The sequence below is a fragment of the Pezoporus wallicus genome, unplaced genomic scaffold, assembly GCF_028554395.1.
Source record: "Pezoporus wallicus isolate ANWC-B61680 ecotype Strahan unplaced genomic scaffold, APGP_CSIRO_Pwel_v1 contig_8548, whole genome shotgun sequence".
Taxonomy (NCBI): domain Eukaryota; kingdom Metazoa; phylum Chordata; class Aves; order Psittaciformes; family Psittacidae; genus Pezoporus; species Pezoporus wallicus.
This window is the reverse complement of record NW_026642624.1, coordinates 686,912-703,991: the sequence shown is the minus strand read 5'-3', so window position 1 is coordinate 703,991 and position 17,080 is coordinate 686,912. Positions and strand designations below refer to the sequence as shown.

The following is a 17,080-nucleotide window of genomic DNA, read 5'->3' as shown; positions in this document are numbered from 1 at the left end:
TGCTTCTGAAAGTGGAAAAATCCCATGCAAAAGCCAAGTCTTCCCTGCAACTGTGAGCAAGGAGCTTTTCTGCACACAGAGATGAGGGACTGAGGCTTTGTGTTGCTCTCCCCCAGCTCAGCCGCTTCATATTTTGCTATAAGCGAGTCCCTTAGCCCTGCAACACCAAGCATTTGGGTATTTAATTTCTGAAGGTACCCACGGAGCTGCTGTTATCCAGATGCTTTATTTTATGCACCCCAAATTAATAAGCCTGGTGCGGGGAAATGTTGCCTCAGGCTTTTCAGTGCCTCAGTTTACCCATAAAACAAGGCTGACAAAGAGCAGCCGGCAGCGAGAACACCCTGTCATTAGTAAGCAGTTTTAACCTTCCCCAGCGACACCAGGGAATGCGGGACTAGGAAATACTTTGATTATGGCTCAGCAAATCCCAGTCAAGCAAAAATAACAAGCAACACATGAGCCGTGTTCTGTGGGCTTACGGTGGGGTTGTGAACTCGCAGCCAGACAATAACCAGGAAAAATTAATCCAGGCTGAAAGCTTGTTTCCCACTCGGCAGCTATTTTGGGAGCTGGCTGTGACTTGTTCAGTGCTGGGTTTGGGATGGGATACATCCCTCTGGCCCGGGGACATGTGATGCTGGGAGAGGGGGGGTTCCAGCAGCCGGATCCTGGTGTCAGGGAGCATTCAGCATTGTATCCCCTTTCTGGCAGGGAAGCCGGTGTGGGACAGAGCCACAAGAGATCAAACAGCCCCTTGTGAGCAAAGCACTGTTGTACCCCCCCAACATCCCATGCTGGCATCCCCATTAACCCTGCCCCAAACCCATTAGCTGGATGAGGAAGAGAGAAGCTGGACATGGGAAACCACGTCCCCATCAAGGTTTCCCAGCCTGCAGCCTCTGCACCTTCATCTGCCCATCAATTAATACCCACCTCACCCTTAATCACAGCTGCTCTTAATTACACAGCCTTAATAGCACAGCAATACTACATAACCACCAGCTGCCACGAAGAGGAAAAGCTGAGCAGAGTTGGGGTTTATTTGCTCTTAGTACAAAACCCATAAAACCCCTGTTAAGGAGCGTCTCATCCTCTCCCCACAGAGCCACAAACTGAGCTGCGGTCCCTGGAGCGAGGCAAGGGTTTGACCGCTGTGGGATAAGGGATTCGCAGCCTGTTGGGAAGGAGAAGAGAGAGTTGCTGCTTACCCAAGCCCTGCTATGCACCGCCGCCGAGCCGGGCTGCGCGCGAGCCTCCCGCAGCCGAGGCAGCGAGGCGCTTATATAGCCCGGCGTGTAGCTTAGGGGATGGCAGCGAGCCACCGGCCGCCGAGCACAAACAGATCGGCCGAGAGAGGAAACCACAGGCTGAATAATCCCTTAACGAGGTAATGGTAAACACAAACCCTGGGTGAAACTGCACCTCCAGGGGCTGGCGGTGATGCCACGGTGCGGCAGGGTGCTGCGGTGGGGGTACCGCGTCGCGGTGTGGGTACCGCATCCCGGCACAAGAGCATCGCTGTTAGGGGTTCACCCTGAGGCTGGATCCAAAATAGATGCTGCTGACTGTTGAAGATGAAAATACAGAGTACAGTGTGTAGTGCAAAGAGGTTTGGGGACGCTTTTTTGGCTCCTGCTTGGTGTGGGACAAATGTTTGGGCCAAAACCCTCACCCCATGGTGTTCCCACATTTCACAGGGCTCAGCAGGACACCATTCCCTGTGCTGCTTGTGCTGCCTGCTTGCCTTTGCCCCTGTGCTGGCTCTGGCAGGGGTCAAATGAGGATGCTGGGGCATGCAAGGTTATGGGACAAAGCCAGATGGATTGGTCTGGACACATGGGGTATCACAGAGAGGCAGAGGCAGGTCCATCCCTGCACATAAATGTGACGGCATCCCACCTGAGCCGTAAGGAGATGTATCAACAAACCCTAATGAGAGCTCCCCACCTGCCTGAGGCTGGCTTCAGCTCCCCCCCAGGTCCTTTCTCCCTCTGCAGCCGCATTTCTCCCATGTACTCATGGCAGATAGTCCTTGCTCAGGGCTCCTGGGTACTGCACAGAGCATATGGCCATGTGTGAGTGTGTACCACCCATGCACGCAGCCCTGGGCACCATGGGGCCGTGCTGTCTGTTTGTGCAGGAGCCTGGTGTGGCAGCCTGAGCTTTACATGGTAGGAGCTGCTCCCGAAGGCTGGGGACGGGCCTTGGGGCAGCCAGTGGTGTATGGGATGTGCCAGTGGAGGCTTGGGCTGCCTCTTAGTAATCCTTGCCGGCCCCGCTGCCAGAGGGAGCGGTGCGAGAGGAACACAGATCGAGGTGTCACATAAAAAATGATTGGTGGTGCCTGCACCAGCTCCTGTTGGTGTTTACAAGGGACAAGGAAAACACAGTGGGGATGTGCCAAGAGATGGCAGGTTGTTTATCCGGTGGGCAAGGAGTGCCCGGAGAGCCAGAGTTCCCCCAGGACCTGCGGGATCAACATGGAGCTCACTGCGTTTCCCCCCTGCCATGAGGATGGGATGTGGGAAAGGTGCCGAGACAGGGAGTAAGGAATTCACCTTTCCCGGATGGCACCTACCTCCTGCCATGGCCAGCCCATCCCTAGCACAACACCAGTGCCTCAGCTATGGTCCTGCTGGTGCTGGCATCAGTTTCCATGGGTCACAGAGCGGGGTAAGGAAAGGTGCTGTTCTGCCAAAGGAAAGCTGTTGTTCTGTATGTCATGGAACCCAGGTGATAGCTCCAGCGCAGCACAGCTGCGGGCATTTTGCATGGGATTTTGCATCCTTCTTAGCATAGGTGCCTCCTCCTTAGCACAGATGTCTCCTCTCCAGCATGGCTCCTGCAAGACGAGCTCCGGAGACACGTGTGTGGCTTCAGGAGCAGGTCTGGGACACGTGAGTTCATGCAAAACCCAAGTCTCTACAAGAGTCTTGTTGTGCAACCTCTCTTGGCCTGGCCATCCCTCGCTGCGCCTCTGGCACGTGGCTGACGCTGGATGGAGCAGCACGAGCAGAGCCCCAGATGTTTCCAGCGCTGAGCACCACCGGCTGCACCGCAGCTCCGGGACATGCGCGGCCGCTTCCCGTCCCCCCGAGGTGGGTAACACCCAGACCTGTGGGATGGGGGACAAGCAGGATGCTGCCCTGTGCCCATGGCCAGCAGGGAAACATGCATCCCAGGCCAAGCGGCTCGTATCGTTCTGGTCATCGCATCAGGGTTCAGCTGAGACTGGTGTTTCCTAGCCAAAGCGTTGGTGCCCCTTGGATTTATTCCTCTCCCGGATTAACCCTGGGGACCCTGCCCAGCTCTCATGGGATTTTTCCCTGGTTTCATCACTGATGTGTGATTACAAATCCATAATGTATTTATGTGAATGTTGCCATGCTTAATGCTTCCCCCCACCAGTGCTGAGGCCGGGGCAGGGTAAGAGGAGTGTGACAGCAGGTAGTGGAACAGCATCTCCCTCTCTGTGCTCCTTCATGGTTGGCCCTCCAATAAATCCAGAGGAAAACTGGCTAGTGATGCTCATCCTGCCTATTTGTGCCTCCCACCCTTTCCAATAAGGCATTGGCAGAGTGGCTGTTGCCAGACTCCGACAGCACCATGCAGGGAGGGTGTCTGGGTGGTGGGGCTGCTCTCAGGGCTGCACATGGGGTTTACAGGCTATGGGGACTATGAAGTGCCCTGTGGAGTCCATGAGATGGCCTTTGGGGCTGAGGCTGTGCTCAGTTCCCAGCTGCTTGCCCCGTCCTCCCTCCCTGCACCCTCTCCACTCCTCCAAAGGGAGCTGACGGATATTTTCCCCTGCTGCCTGTTTCTGGGCTCGCTTCTGTTTACGGAGATGGGAGTTAAAAGAAGTGATTGATGACTTTGTTCCATCCCAAACACTTTGGGGAAGTTTGCGCGGTTTCGGAGGGAAAGCTGGGAGCTGGGATTTGATGAAGCACTTGGCTCCCGGTGCTGCTCCAGCCATGCTCCAGGGGTGGCTGATGTTGTTTGTTCAGCCCTGTTTTGCTATCCCAGGAGCTGGGCTGGCGATTTCCATGGCTTGTAGGAGCACTGGGGGACATGGCGGGTCCCTGGGGCTCACTCTGAGCTCTGAACCACCGGCAAACCTCGCTCCACCACAATATTGTTCCACTTAAGCCCTCTCCCACTGCTTCATCAGCACAGAATTACACTCCAACTGCCTGAAAGCTTTGGAAAAGAGCCCGAGAAATGAACTACTGGAGTTTGGTTTTATTGTGTGGATGAGGATTTACAGGCTGTGGCTGGGAGAAAAGCAGCAAGCGGACTTTCCCCCCAGGAAGGATCTACTTTCCGAGGCTACAGCCTTGACCATGGCTCAGCAGTGCTCAGCTCCACGTACACCATCTATGAAACAAATGCAAACAGCACCACGGAGGGGGACATGATGGAAGGCAGGAGCTGGGGAATGACTCGTTTTAGTTGTGGAGGTCAGGGAGCTGGGGGAGAGCAAGCAGCTGCAGGGCCCAGGGGTGAGCCCCCAAGTGTCCGCTGGCACCATCACATAACTGACACCCCCAGCATGTAAATGTGGGGTATGCCCTGCTCTGTGACCCCAGCTATCAAGGCAAAGGGCTTTTTCTAGTGCTTCTGCAGTGCCTGGCTGTTATCTGAGTGCACTGGGACTGTTACCTGCATCCCTGCTGCATGTGTACAGCTCCATATCCAGACTCACATTGCCTGGAGAGGGGTTTGCTGGTCATTGGGATATCCTGGACCACTGAAGGGTCCTGCTGCGGTTGCCCTCCTGGATGCTGTGTCTGTTTCTGACATGTCTCCTTCCCCATCGCAGCTTGGAAGAGATGGGAGATGTTATGAGAGCACCACAAGTGTCTCAACAGCAAATCCCTTTTAAATTACATTGCTGAGGACATTGAGATAAGTATTCTGGCTCATTTAGAAACTCTGTGAGAGGGGAAAGGCTGCTATTTTCAAGCTCTCTATGACTAATGCGCATCCCAGCCTCTCCCTGCATGGTGCCTGGAGCATTATCTCCTTAGGGATACTCAGAGGGCAGCATCATGGTGCCTCGTGCTGGTACAACACTAATATTGGCTGGGTACATCCTACCGGCAGATGTGGGCTAGCAGCAGGGTCTGGGTTATTGCACAACCTTGAATCAGGGATGGAAATGCAGTTGCAGGATGGGAATGGGCACAATTGGAATGTAGCCATGTCCGAGGCAGGGCTGTGCCTCAATGGGGACATTTAAACCATGGAGGAAGAGCAGGAACAGAGCTCCAGCCCACAGCCCACTGGCTGTTTGCTTTAGCTCTTGACACGGTTTGGTGGACAAAGACCATCCTGTGTCAAAGCACATGTTGCTTTGGGCAATTAATTGCTCCTGAAGAAATCCTTAATTTATTACTCTGGTTTACGGGAATTAGCTTTGGGTTTGGAGGCGCTCCAGCCTGTGCACCCATGCTTGGCAGAGAGAGCAGCCTCCTACCCATGGGATGGCAGCCCCTGGGCTCATCTGTGCCTTTTCCACCTTGATTTTCTTGCTATAAACCAGGTCAAAGCAAGCAGATTTGCACTGACTTGCACCAGCAAAGCACCAGCCAGTTTTCACTAAAAACCAGCAAAATCCTGCCTGAACCATGGACGTGCAAGGGAGCACTTGGATCTTCCAGCACACCATGATTTGTCTCTGTCCTACTCTGTAAGGACTGCAGCACATGGAAGAGGTGTAGGCTGTGTAAGCTGGACCAGAGGCGATGGTGATGGCAATGAAAGCAGAGGGAGCATCATGTTCAAAGGTGCTTTTGAATGTGAGGATGGACCTTTACTTGGGATGGGCAGAAAGCATGTGAGGGATGGAGCAGGGATAGAGCCGGGATGGAGCAGGGTGGGTGGTGGGCACCATATGTGAACCATACATGAATTAATTTCAGGTTAATTATTGCACTGAGGCAATCGGGGCCGATCCCCATCCAAGTTTTGGCTCCTAAGGAGTTCGTCAGCATCCATGCTGGCAAAAGAGGGCATGGAAGCGCCTCCCCTTCCCGGAATGCCTGTGGTCATGGGGGCGACCGGAGCTGTAAATTAGCTCATGAGCTCATGAGGACATGCTCGGAAGAGCCAGCCTGTGCCGAGCTAATTCCAGCATTGCCGGGATTCCCCTTGGAGCGGTTGTGGCCATATCAGCTTTCCCAGAGGGTAAATGTGAGTTTGCCAGCAGCGGGCAGTGGTGTTGGTGAGGGGCAAGCACTGCAAAGGGAAAGGCTGGCAGCATCCCGGTGTGAGCACCTCGGAATGGGGTAGATGGAAACGGCCGGGAGCAGGCTGGAAAGGCAGCGTGGGAGATAAGACCTTCCCAAGAAAAACTCAGTGCAATGCTCCCGGCATTGGCTTGAGCTTTGCTTCCCAAAACCAGGCCAAATCTGGCCACGGGGAGATGTCAGCACTGATGTTCATCCCAAGGAACACCAGGGTCGGGCAGTCCCAGAGCCTGGCTCGGAGCAGGTTTCTTGCAGGAGGGTAGGAACAGGGTGGTGGAGCAGAAGCTATGCTCCTCTGGCTTGCTTAACCCAGCATTAATGGCTTCTCTCCCCACTGAGCCACTGATCCCTCCTGAAATCAGTGATGTCCCTGCATAAAGGGTGGGTTTAAGCCTTGAAAACTGCTTGGAGATATGAGACACAGGGGAAAGAGGTGCCAGGGAGGTTTTCCCTGCTTCTCACTCCTGGGTAATGCCTCAAAGGTCCCATGGGGCTTTCAGCTTTCCCCACGTCTCACCTCTCTCCCAGTGAAATGGAGGAAAACAGCCCTTGAATCTGGCCTGTGTTTGGGAAGGGCCATCCAAAGGGAGCCCTGAAATATGGCCTTTGGGACACACAGTCCAATCTGGGAACATGGCGAGAGGAGGCTATTTGATGTTTGGAGAATCGCCATGGTCCCAAAGGGAGTAGAAAGAAGTGAAGGATAAAAGAGGGCACGGAAGGCAAAGACAAGGAGAGCAACTAAAACCCATCCAAAAATAAGGACAAAATTGTTCGCTTCCGTGGGTTAGTCACAGTGAAAACATCGGGATTTCATAACTTCTTCCAGCTCAAGATAAATACCCAGTTAGGGCAGTGAAAGCCCTGGCTGGGTCAGTGTGCTGGAGCCAAAGGGGACCCATGGCCCCTCCATCAGCCCTATGGGTGATTTTCCTGGTTTACTGGGGTCTGGAGCATCACAGGACCAAGGTGCTGGATGAGATTTCCCAAACTGATTCCCCCCAGCTGAGGCTTCCAGCCTGGGCAAGGAAAAGCTGCTGTGGGAAAGGTGAACAGTGAGTTGAATGGTGATGCACACTTGTGTCTGGGTTTATCGCTTGGTGATCATCGAATGGGGCTCAGCACCAAAGCCCACCAGGTTTTCTGGAGCTTGACCTCCGGGATTGGTCTAGGGTGATGGATTCACTCTTCTCTCTTGTCTAGTTTAGAGATGGGGAAAGTTTGCTCTGGTCGAGATGTCCTGGTGAGAGATGGAGGAAAGATCCTGAGAGCTGCGGCTCCACCTGGGAAGGGGTAAATCTGGGGAACCTCTGGGAATGATGCTCTGGGCTCCCCTGCCACAGGGGTCCTTGTCCTTTGCACCGTCCTGGCTGGGTGTGTGACCTGGATGTCCAGCAAAACCAGGAGCACCAGCCAGGATATAAAAAGATGGGAATTGCAGTGGATTTGAGGATTGAGAGCACGTTTTTCCCAGCACCACCATCCAATGGCATGGTACCCCTGGAGAAACGGCTCTTACCAGCGAGGTCTCCAGCAAGGCTTTCATATGTGAAGCTGAAGCAGAAAGAGTGTGTTATTTCACCCAGAAACGCTCCACAGACACAGTTTACCAAGATACAGAACCCGGTGGGCAGGAGAGATCCCTCCCTCTGCTTCAAACAAGGGCTTTTAGGAGGTGGACAGGATGACCCACATTATTCCCATGAGGCACAGCAATTATTGTCCCTCTTGGCAGGCTCGGCAGAGCGGCCAGGGCTGGGTGAGCAGGCAGAATGAGACACTGGTTTATCCCCAGTGACCGCTGCGCTGTGCTCCTCTGCCTTTGGCTGAAGGATTTCAGGGAATGGAGGCTGTTGGCGCACCACGGACCTGTGCAGAGTGCACAACCGGAGGCAGCATCGCGCCGCACGCAGCCCCGATGCTGTTTTCTCGAGAGGAGGATGAATACTGGGAGCTTCCCAACCGCTTGACTTGTGAACTTTGGGTAAGGAGAGAAGCCGTTCCAGAGGTGAGCTCATTTCTAACCCCGGGAAATGACTTCATGGACGCTGGTATTTACTCACAAAAACATCGCATGTCAGATGTCCCTGACTAGACTTTCTGTTTCGGGTCCAGTATGAGACAAGAATTTCCTTGGACGAGCTGCTCCTGGGACAATTCAAGGTTTGGAAGAGGAGAAGAATTGGAGGGGGAATAAGAGAATAAAAATTGGCATTAAAAGCCCTGAAATCATGAGGTTTTTCTGAGCAAAGGGGAACTGCTGGGCAGCCAGCCCAGCACAAACACCCGAGGGTGCCGGGGGTGAGGGTGTAGGTGATGGGTGCTGCTATAGGATGGTTCTGCTGGAACAAGAGCAGTCATTTCCCCCCCCCCCCCCCCCCATAACACTCAGCAGCAGGAGTTCCTCTCAGAAGTGAAATACAAGTTGTTCTCTCTTTTGTGAAGCCAAGACCCTGGTGGTGATTTAGGAGCACAAACAGCAGCAGGTTCCCTGCCACGTGTTTGCACTCGGCTAATGGAAATTACATCCCGTGCCACTTTCCCTGCATGAGATCCCAGTTTCTACAGGATATCCGATGGGAAAACACAGCACTTGCCTTTCTCTTTATGGTCTGCTCATGCAAGAATTGCTACAGGGGCTGTAGTACCTGTTGAGGCTTCCTAGTTTCTGATTTCTCCAGCATCCCGGGATGATCCATATGGATTTGGGGAGAAAAATCCTAGTTGGGGATGCCGGGAGATGCTCTGGCTCCCTGTGACCCAGCACTGGGCTGCAGCTCCAGGGATGTACTGGGGCAGCATCCCAAAAGGAGGGGATTTTGGGAAGAGCCAAGCTGGGGTGTATGGAAACAAGCCCTGCCTGCCAGTGCTGTTTCCTCATCCCAGGGACCAAAAGCCTCTGATTATTAAACCAGTGTTCAGAGCTTCAGCTGAAGGCTGCTGAGCAGACAGCATTCAAGCTGACCTTTGAGGAGAGGAGGGGAAAAAAGAAACAAGGGAAAACACAAGGGGGTTACTGTGCAAACACCGGAGGAAAAGAGTCATTTTCATGAGGAACCCCACCCTCCAGTAAGACTTATTGCTAACGCATGCCCAGGACATTTCTGCGTGATGGCATGTTAAAAACATCCTCTCTGAAGAGGGACCAAAGGCTTTGTTGTGGCATGAGCGAGGCTTACAGGCCCCCAGAAAAATCCTGTCCCTCTCTTACATCATACAGTCAGGGATGGAGAGGACATTTCTAGACAAAAAGGCAGCCAGCCAGGAAGGAGGACAAACAGGGAATACATTCCTGACTCACTATTCAATTGCCTTCGTGCAGGTGCAAAGAGCTAAATGAAAGGGAAAAGAAGGATGAGCATGTGGGGCCGATTTAATCTCATCTTTAAGCAGGGGCCTGACGCCAGGAGGAGGTGGCTGCTGGAACAAACAGGCTTCCATGCAGCTTCTTTATGGGTTTTGTGCCTTTTCTCCCCTCCAGGGACCAGACTTTCCTGCGGTGCTGGGGGGTGATGCCCCTACCAGGTAAGGAGGTGATGGGGACGGTCCCCTTGCACATGGCAGGGGTGGCTGGTGCTCACTGGGTCCTGCACATTGAATACATGGATTGCCCTCTGAGTTTCCAGCTTGATCCCTTTTGGTTCAGTGTGGAAGTGATGGGGGGGTCAGGGGACTCTGATGGATGGTGGTGCCCCTCCTGGGTCTCAAGAGCTGGTCTCTCTGCCATACAATTTGACTCTTAAACCCACAAAGGGGGAAAGTTCTCCTTTCTGCTTGTGTCCAGCAGCACTCCCGCTAGCAGAGCAGCCGCAGAGATGGTGCAACCCCAGTGAGACCTCAGGCATCTCCTCCCAGGGATAAATGGGAATAGATTTAATAATGGAAAACCTAGCCCAGAAAGGGAACCTCCTCTTTTCAATGAACAGCATAGAGCCACCACCTCCGGCCTGAGACCTGCAGTCCCCATGCACACTGTGTACTTCTTAATGTAATAGACCAGGAGATGTGAAGGTCTATTTGCGTGTAATTAAAGTCCCTGTGCTGCTCATGGGAGAGTGTTCGCTGGTGCTGGCCTCGGCAGGGCTTGGGGCTGGTCCTCTGTCATCCCCATAGCTCATTCACTCTTGCTGGCCAGAGGAGCAGGATGTCCTCAATTTCCCTCTCTGCCCTTGCATTGCACATCATATTTATTTAGCTCCTGGGAGCGATTTGTCCCTCCTGGGGTTTCACATTGAGCTCTCACTGCATTATGCTGAAAGAAATAAAGAAAGAACAAGGTGGGATCAGAAAGAGCACAGAAAAGACATGTATATTCATTAAAATGGAAAAATGACCCAAGCTGCTTCTTATTAATTCCCTCCTTACAGCGTTTCCAGTTCAAGCACATTCCTGTGTTCACCAGTGATGCTCCTATGGATCTGTGTGGTCCGGGAGCATCTCTGTGCCACGTGTGTGCCTGTGTGTGCTATGAGTCTCCTGGTTGTCTGAGCAACGGGGTATTCATCACTAACTCCAGGGATAATTAACTCATTTCCCTGTATTTATAGAAAACTGATGCAGGGAGTGTTGGCACTCATCCCTCACGGGGCCACGTTTGGCCAATGCATCTTTGAGTTCTGGCCATTCCTTGCGATACAGCAGCTTTGTCATCACACTGCTGCCTGCTCATTAAGCCTGCAACCAAGCAGCTCCTTAAGCCTGCAAGGGCAGGGGTGAAACACCACCATCTGCCTGCCCCGGGCTGCCCATGGGTGCCCACCTCCTGGTTTGCCAGCCCAGGGGATGTTTGCATCGGCGTTGCCATCTCCAGATGCCTGCGTTCGCCTGTGCTAAAATCAGCGTTGCTCCTGGCTCGCAAGGGGAGATTTTGCTGCTTTAAGGGGTTTGTTGCAGGGCTGTGATGCAAAGACGCGCTGGAGCATCCTGACTCGGCACCGCAGTGGAGGGAGACCCGTGGGGAAGGACAAGGAGCATCTTCTCTCAGCGTCGGGGCATGTGTATGCCAGGTACGTTCCCATCAGCTGGGACTAATGCAGACCTGGACACGGGTTTCCCCTTGTTTCTTGCACAGAGCCTGCAGGCAGCTTGGCACTTTTAAACTGCTTCTTTTTGCTGCTTGCTTGTTGGGTCGGTGTGTGGGGAGGGAGGGGGGTGAGGGCAGCAAAGGGGCTTGGGGTGCTGGTTGTGGGGCTGGAGGAGGGCAGCTTGCTGTAAAGTATTGGCATCTCCATCCTGCGGAGGTGGGGAGACAGATCTGATCTCTGCTGCTCTTGTTATTTGCTCAAAGGTAGGGAATGCAGGAAGTGCTTAAAACCGTAAGAGCCATACCTTGCCTGCGGCTGGGACTGTTAACAGCTCGTGTCCCTGAGAGCTGGAAGTATTTGCCCTTGAAACATAAGTTGTCTTCATGCTGTTGTTGTGCTTGGGCAAAAAGGGCACCAAAATCAAGCCATGGGGGACCACCACACTGCTCGTCACCCCCAGACACCCCCCATGTGGATGCTTTTTTACCTTCACCTCCCCTTTCTGCTTCACTTCCCGAAGGCAAAGGGACCTCAAGAGGCGTTGAGCTGGTGATGCTCGGGCTGTGGTAAGGTCCAGGCTTTTAAATGCCACCATAATCCTTTCCTGAGAGGCAGTCAGTCCCCAGACAGTGTGGGGACCTTCTCACCTCCTGACCACCCCCAGTTGCTCCCACCCATGGCCCCTGATGCGATGCTGGAGATAGAGGTGGACCATTCAGGTTTAACGTACTAATGGAAAGTGTCGTGGGGCCTCTAAAAAGTTGATCCCTGTTTGCAAAGCCCCTTTGGAAGAGCAAGTCCTCGAACCAGCTGCTCCAGCACAGGCTCAGCCAGCTCTAGTGTGACCCATTCCTGGCTGGGTGCTGGTGGGCAGCAGCTCATCCCTTAGTTCTGGCCACCGGTCCTGCTTCCCAGCTGCTCACCCGCCTCGCAAAGAGCTAAAAATACACTTCTGTGTGAGCAATCTCTATAGCTACGGCAGGGGTTAGCCAAGGAGGGCAGCCAGGCAGTGTCACCACGACTGGGAGATGTGGTGGCTTGGCAAAACAGGCAACACAGAGGGAATGGACCAGGACTGGGGCATCACTGCTGGTGCCTCCAGTGCCGATCCCACCATCTCCCCTTATATTGAAGCTGCAGCCCCTAAGAGAGGGATCACGTTGCTGCTTGTGTTCCTGCAGGGGATGAGTGACGAGCGGCTTCCCACATCTCCCCGTGTCCCCATCACAGAGGAGGATGCCAACGCTTCATCCTCCATCTGCCCCGAGCGCTGGGTCGAGCCCCGGTTCACGCAAGCGGCGAGGGTGCGGGTGATCATCACGGTCATCTTCTTCCTGCTGGCGGCGGGCAGCAACGCGGCGGTGCTGGGCAGCCTGCTGAGGAAGAGGAGGAAATCCCACGTGCGGCCGCTGCTCCTCAGCCTGGCGCTGGCCGACCTGCTGGTGACGGTGACGGTGATGCCCCTGGACGCGGTGTGGAACGTGACGGTGCAGTGGTACGGAGGGGACCTCTCCTGCAAGCTCCTCAACTTCCTCAAGCTCTTTGCCATGTACGCGGCCGCGCTGGTGCTGGTGGTCATCAGCCTGGACCGGCACGCGGCCGTCCTCCATCCCTTCTCCCGCGCCCGCCGCCGCAATGGGCTGCTGCTCCGCGCTGCCTGGGCTGGCAGCGTGCTCCTGGCTTCACCCCAGGTAGGGCTCCGTCCTCTCCCCATGTGGTTTGCCCAAGCTGGGTGGGTTTGGAGGAGGGCTTCCCCACCCTGACCGCCCCAGCAAGTCTGCTCCAATCCATTGGTTCCACCACCACCAGACTGGCTTTCTGGAGTGAATTTACTGCGTTGGGTTCCTTAGAGCACCCATTGCAAATCAGGGTATTGCATGTCGGAGCAAACCAAGACAAACCTGAGCAGATCCTCACCTAAATAACGTTTGCTATGGCCAGAAAATGGGGTTTCAGAGCCACCAGATCCCACCCATCCTGGCCATAGCCATGAGTTAGGTGCCCCGAGCACCCTTCCCAGCCCAACAGCAGCAGGGAGGTGCTGTCCATGCACATCCAGGAGCACCTGCAGGATGTGGTGCCCTGCTCCAAAGGCTCTCTGAGTTAATATTTGTTTCTCCATTTCAGCTTTTCCTCTTCCACCTGCAGACGGCCCCGGGAGGGAACTTCACCCAGTGTGTCACGCACGGGAGCTTCCGAACGCACTGGGAGGAAACCGTGTACAACATGTTCACCTTCACCACACTCTACATCACCCCCCTGAGCGTCATGATCGTTTGCTACACCCGGATCATTTGGGAGGTCAGCAAGCAGCTAAAGGTCAATAAAGGTAAGCAGGTCCCAGCCCCTTAGTGTCCACCATGACCCCAAGCCTGGAGCGTTGTGGGGTCTGTCCCACCACCCTTTGAACCCCAACTAAAGGGTTTTACATGAACTTCTTGACCCCCTCTCCTTGCTGTCTTCTGCCTCCTGTGGGCCACAGACCAGAGCAGGAGCCAATGTCCCCTCTCTGGCAGAAGCACAGCCATGGATGGCTATGTTCTCCTGGTTTTCTCCCATCTCCCGCTATCCTTTTGGCTCTCCCTGGCAGGTTTGATAAGACATCAAAGTGACCACATCTCCAAGGCACGCATGAAGACTCTCAAGATGACCATAGTGATTGTTGCCACCTTCATCATCTGCTGGACCCCATATTACCTCCTGGGCTTGTGGTACTGGTTCCAGCCAGCCATGATCCAGAAGATGCCGGAGTACGTCAACCACAGCTTCTTCCTCTTTGGCTTGCTGCACACCTGCACCGACCCTGTCATCTATGGGCTGTACACCCCGTCCTTTCGGGAGGATGTGCAGATGTGTCTCAGGGGCATTGAAACAGCCATTACCAGGCAAGAGAGACACAAACCTGTCTCAGTCTCAGAGAAGAACACCAAGGATGGTGCAGTAAACGGTGGGGTGGCATCAGGATGCTCCAACGGGACAACTGTCAACACGGCCTGCTGAAGAGACATACCCACAAGGAGATGGGATGCACAGCTCTGGGGGCTACTTTGTCCCATAGGATCATTCTGAAGACTCATATGGCAATTTGCCACCCAGGTTTGGTGGGTGAGGGCCTGTGGCCAGAAGCTGGGAATGTGCCTCCTACCTGTACTAAGGGTGACAAATATTTGGGGGTATTTATGGACATCCTTCCATATTCTGGCAGCCCTGTGCCAACCAGGAAACCATCTTCTTTTTGCACCCTATGCATGCTCTGGCCCTGATTCTGGGATCAAGCATCTGCTGCACTTCAAGCATCAACCCCTGGGAGGAGCACAGCACTAAGAGGGGTCACCCTGAGGGGCTGCAGAGGTGCAATCTCAGGCTTTTACTCCATTTTCTCCACCCCTAGGGAAAGCCCTCTGGAAAGCTCGGATCTCCTGGCTCAGAGCCTGCCTGGCTCTCCCGTGGCTGTGTGCCAAGCCCTGGGAAGGATCTAAGTCTTTGGGAAGTGATTAGTGCCGAGCATTGGTCCTCCCGGACATGGTGGGAAGGGAGGAGGTGCTGTGGGGATGGAGGGACTCGAGTGAGAGGGGTATGAAGAACCATGGTGGGATCAGATGGGATGGGATGGAGTTTCTTCTCCCTTTTGGAGGCAGCCAGAGGGGAAAACAGCCCCTACTGCCTTGCTCTGGCATGCAGGGGGTTGTGCAAACACATCCTTACACAGCAGCTCTCTGGGACACAGGGTTGAGCAGATGATATGGGGTAACCAGAGAGCAAGAACCAGACTCAACACTGCCCAGGGCATGAGATGGCAGCTCATCCACCATGTGTGTGCTGTCCCCATTCTTGCTGTGCCCTAAGAGCTTCTCCCAGCTCCAGCCCCTGCAGGTGATGCCTGGGATGTGTGAACGAGGCAGGTGATGGCATGGAAGGACCACCCTACCCATGGTGGGTGCTGATGGTCTTTGCCTGCACCACGAGGTCAAGGGAGGTTGCTGCAGGGATCAGCGGGGCTGTGGTGAGTAAATGGACTTTTTGTTTCTCATTCCTGTGCCAGAAGTTGCTTGTGAAGGTTGGGGCCTCTTCTCTGGGTGTGGGTTGAAGAGATGGGTTTGTTCAGCTGTGTTGCTGCCTTCCATACAATTAGGGATAATGGATTATTTCTTTGTTCACTCTCAGCTGGTTGTTATTAAATGGGGGGGGGGTGGTTTTGAAGAGTAATTTACTTTTGAGACACGTGGGATTGTTGATTTTCTTTGGGTTTGTGAAAGCTTTGGGCAGCTCAGGAGCCCGGCACTTATAGGAGATGGATTTCTGGGTGTCTTTGTGACTAATGCAGCTATGAATGAGCATCTGGACTTTATCAGGATGAAAGAGATTTGGTTTAGAATAACAAGTCTTGACTCTCTGGGGTTGCACACGTGGGGAGGCTGGGAGATGTCTCCCCAAGGAAGCAAATCCCCTTTGGACACCCAGGGGGGCTTTCTCAACCCTGCCTCCCAGAGGGGATGGATCCCCATCGGTCAGAAAGGGTCCGCACTGCTCTCCCAGTGCCCCAGCCGATTACAATTGGAGGGGTGGCAAGCAGTCCCTGCAGGTTGGCTGAGGCAAGGAGGATATGGAAAGCCACAGCGCTCAGGGTGATGCTGAGCTCTACACTGGTGTCAAGCACTCGGTTTTCCCCATGCAATCCACGATTTATGCTAAACATGCTGCCCAAATTGAGAGCAAAACTCAGTTAGGGCGGCAGGAGCCAAGGCTGGCTGGTGGGGATCAGTGTGAGCCCTTTAGGAAGCATCCAAGCTCCGAGGAGATGTGTCATCGCCGTTTGGCTTTCCTGGGCTCGTTCCACTCAAGGTTAATTACTCAACACCAACGGGGCTCTTGATGCCAGCTTGGCTCGACCGGTGCAAGAAGGAGTTTCCTGTAAGGTGATGGGAATGGCCTGTGGTAGGGGAAGCTAATCTATCCATCAGACACTCACTTGGTCTCTCTGTTTGTATTAGTGGTGGTTGCTAATGGGAGGCAGGCCTTGAAGGTGTGTTTGTTTTCTGGCAAGCCTCGAATAAGCACGAAAGCGTCTTTAATCTCCTGAAAACATTCTTCATCTGCTTTGTGTTGAGTGGGAGGGAACAGCTCCAGCATTGCTCACACACTTGAGGCCGCTTGTCTCCTCTTGCCCAGACGCAGGATTGCTCAGAGACCTTTTCTGAGGAGCAAGAAGCATTCTTTTTCCTTGTGGGAAAGCTTTACACCCCATGGGTACAGTGAGAGGGCAGAAGCAGGTTTGGCTTTAGGATGAAGAGCAGGAAAATCAGGGTGCTGGCAAGGATACACCCCTCGGTCCTTGGGGAAGCACAGCGCATCCCTTGGGATGCTTGCAGGCACTTCAGTGCTGCTCCTTCTGCCCACCTCTCGATACCTTCCCTTCCGTTGCTGGTGCTCAAGGCTGACATTCTGGGAAGCCCAGGGTGTGGGCAGGGTGCCCACAGTGACAGCCTTCAGGTGAGAAGGCAAATGCCACCAGAAGAGAGCGCTGCCAAGACAGGAGCTCGATATTTGCAATAAAAGGGGAGCAGCATCTCCCCAGGGAAGCCAGGGCTGATGTTTCCCGGGTCACTGGGGTCTGACCTGGGTCTCGGTCCTGTCAGCACTGGTCCAAAGCCCAGGCCTGGCTTGAATGTCCCTGTGTTTCTGATTGTGCATCTCTTAAATCTGCTCGTACTGAAGAGAGGAAAAGGTTTTTGCATCACTTGAGGAGAGTGAAACCTGGAGCCTCGCTCCCCCCTGCCCTGGGGCTGGTCCTGATTCTGCAGT

At 54.1% G+C, this 17,080-nt stretch overlaps 1 protein-coding gene across 4 annotated transcripts in view; it reads left to right on the top strand.

Annotated features, from left to right (window-relative positions):
* The first annotated feature begins 10,233 nt into the window (after positions 1-10,233).
* Positions 10,234-17,080, top strand: part of LOC130610885 (gonadotropin-releasing hormone II receptor-like) — a 37,878-nt gene continuing 31,031 nt past the window's right edge. Inside the window, exons 1-4 of one of the 4 annotated variants that reach the window (XM_057431046.1) lie at positions 10,234-11,260; positions 12,460-12,969; positions 13,427-13,607; positions 13,869-15,378. In XM_057431046.1, the coding sequence (XP_057287029.1) occupies positions 12,463-12,969; positions 13,427-13,607; positions 13,869-14,278 (1,098 nt within the window). In that variant the 5' untranslated portion in view covers positions 10,234-11,260; positions 12,460-12,462 and the 3' untranslated portion in view covers positions 14,279-15,378. Of the gene's footprint in view, positions 11,261-12,459; positions 12,970-13,405; positions 13,608-13,868; positions 15,379-17,080 lie in introns of those variants that run through there. The other 3 variants (XM_057431047.1, XR_008975114.1, XM_057431045.1) reach the window with 3 other exon arrangements.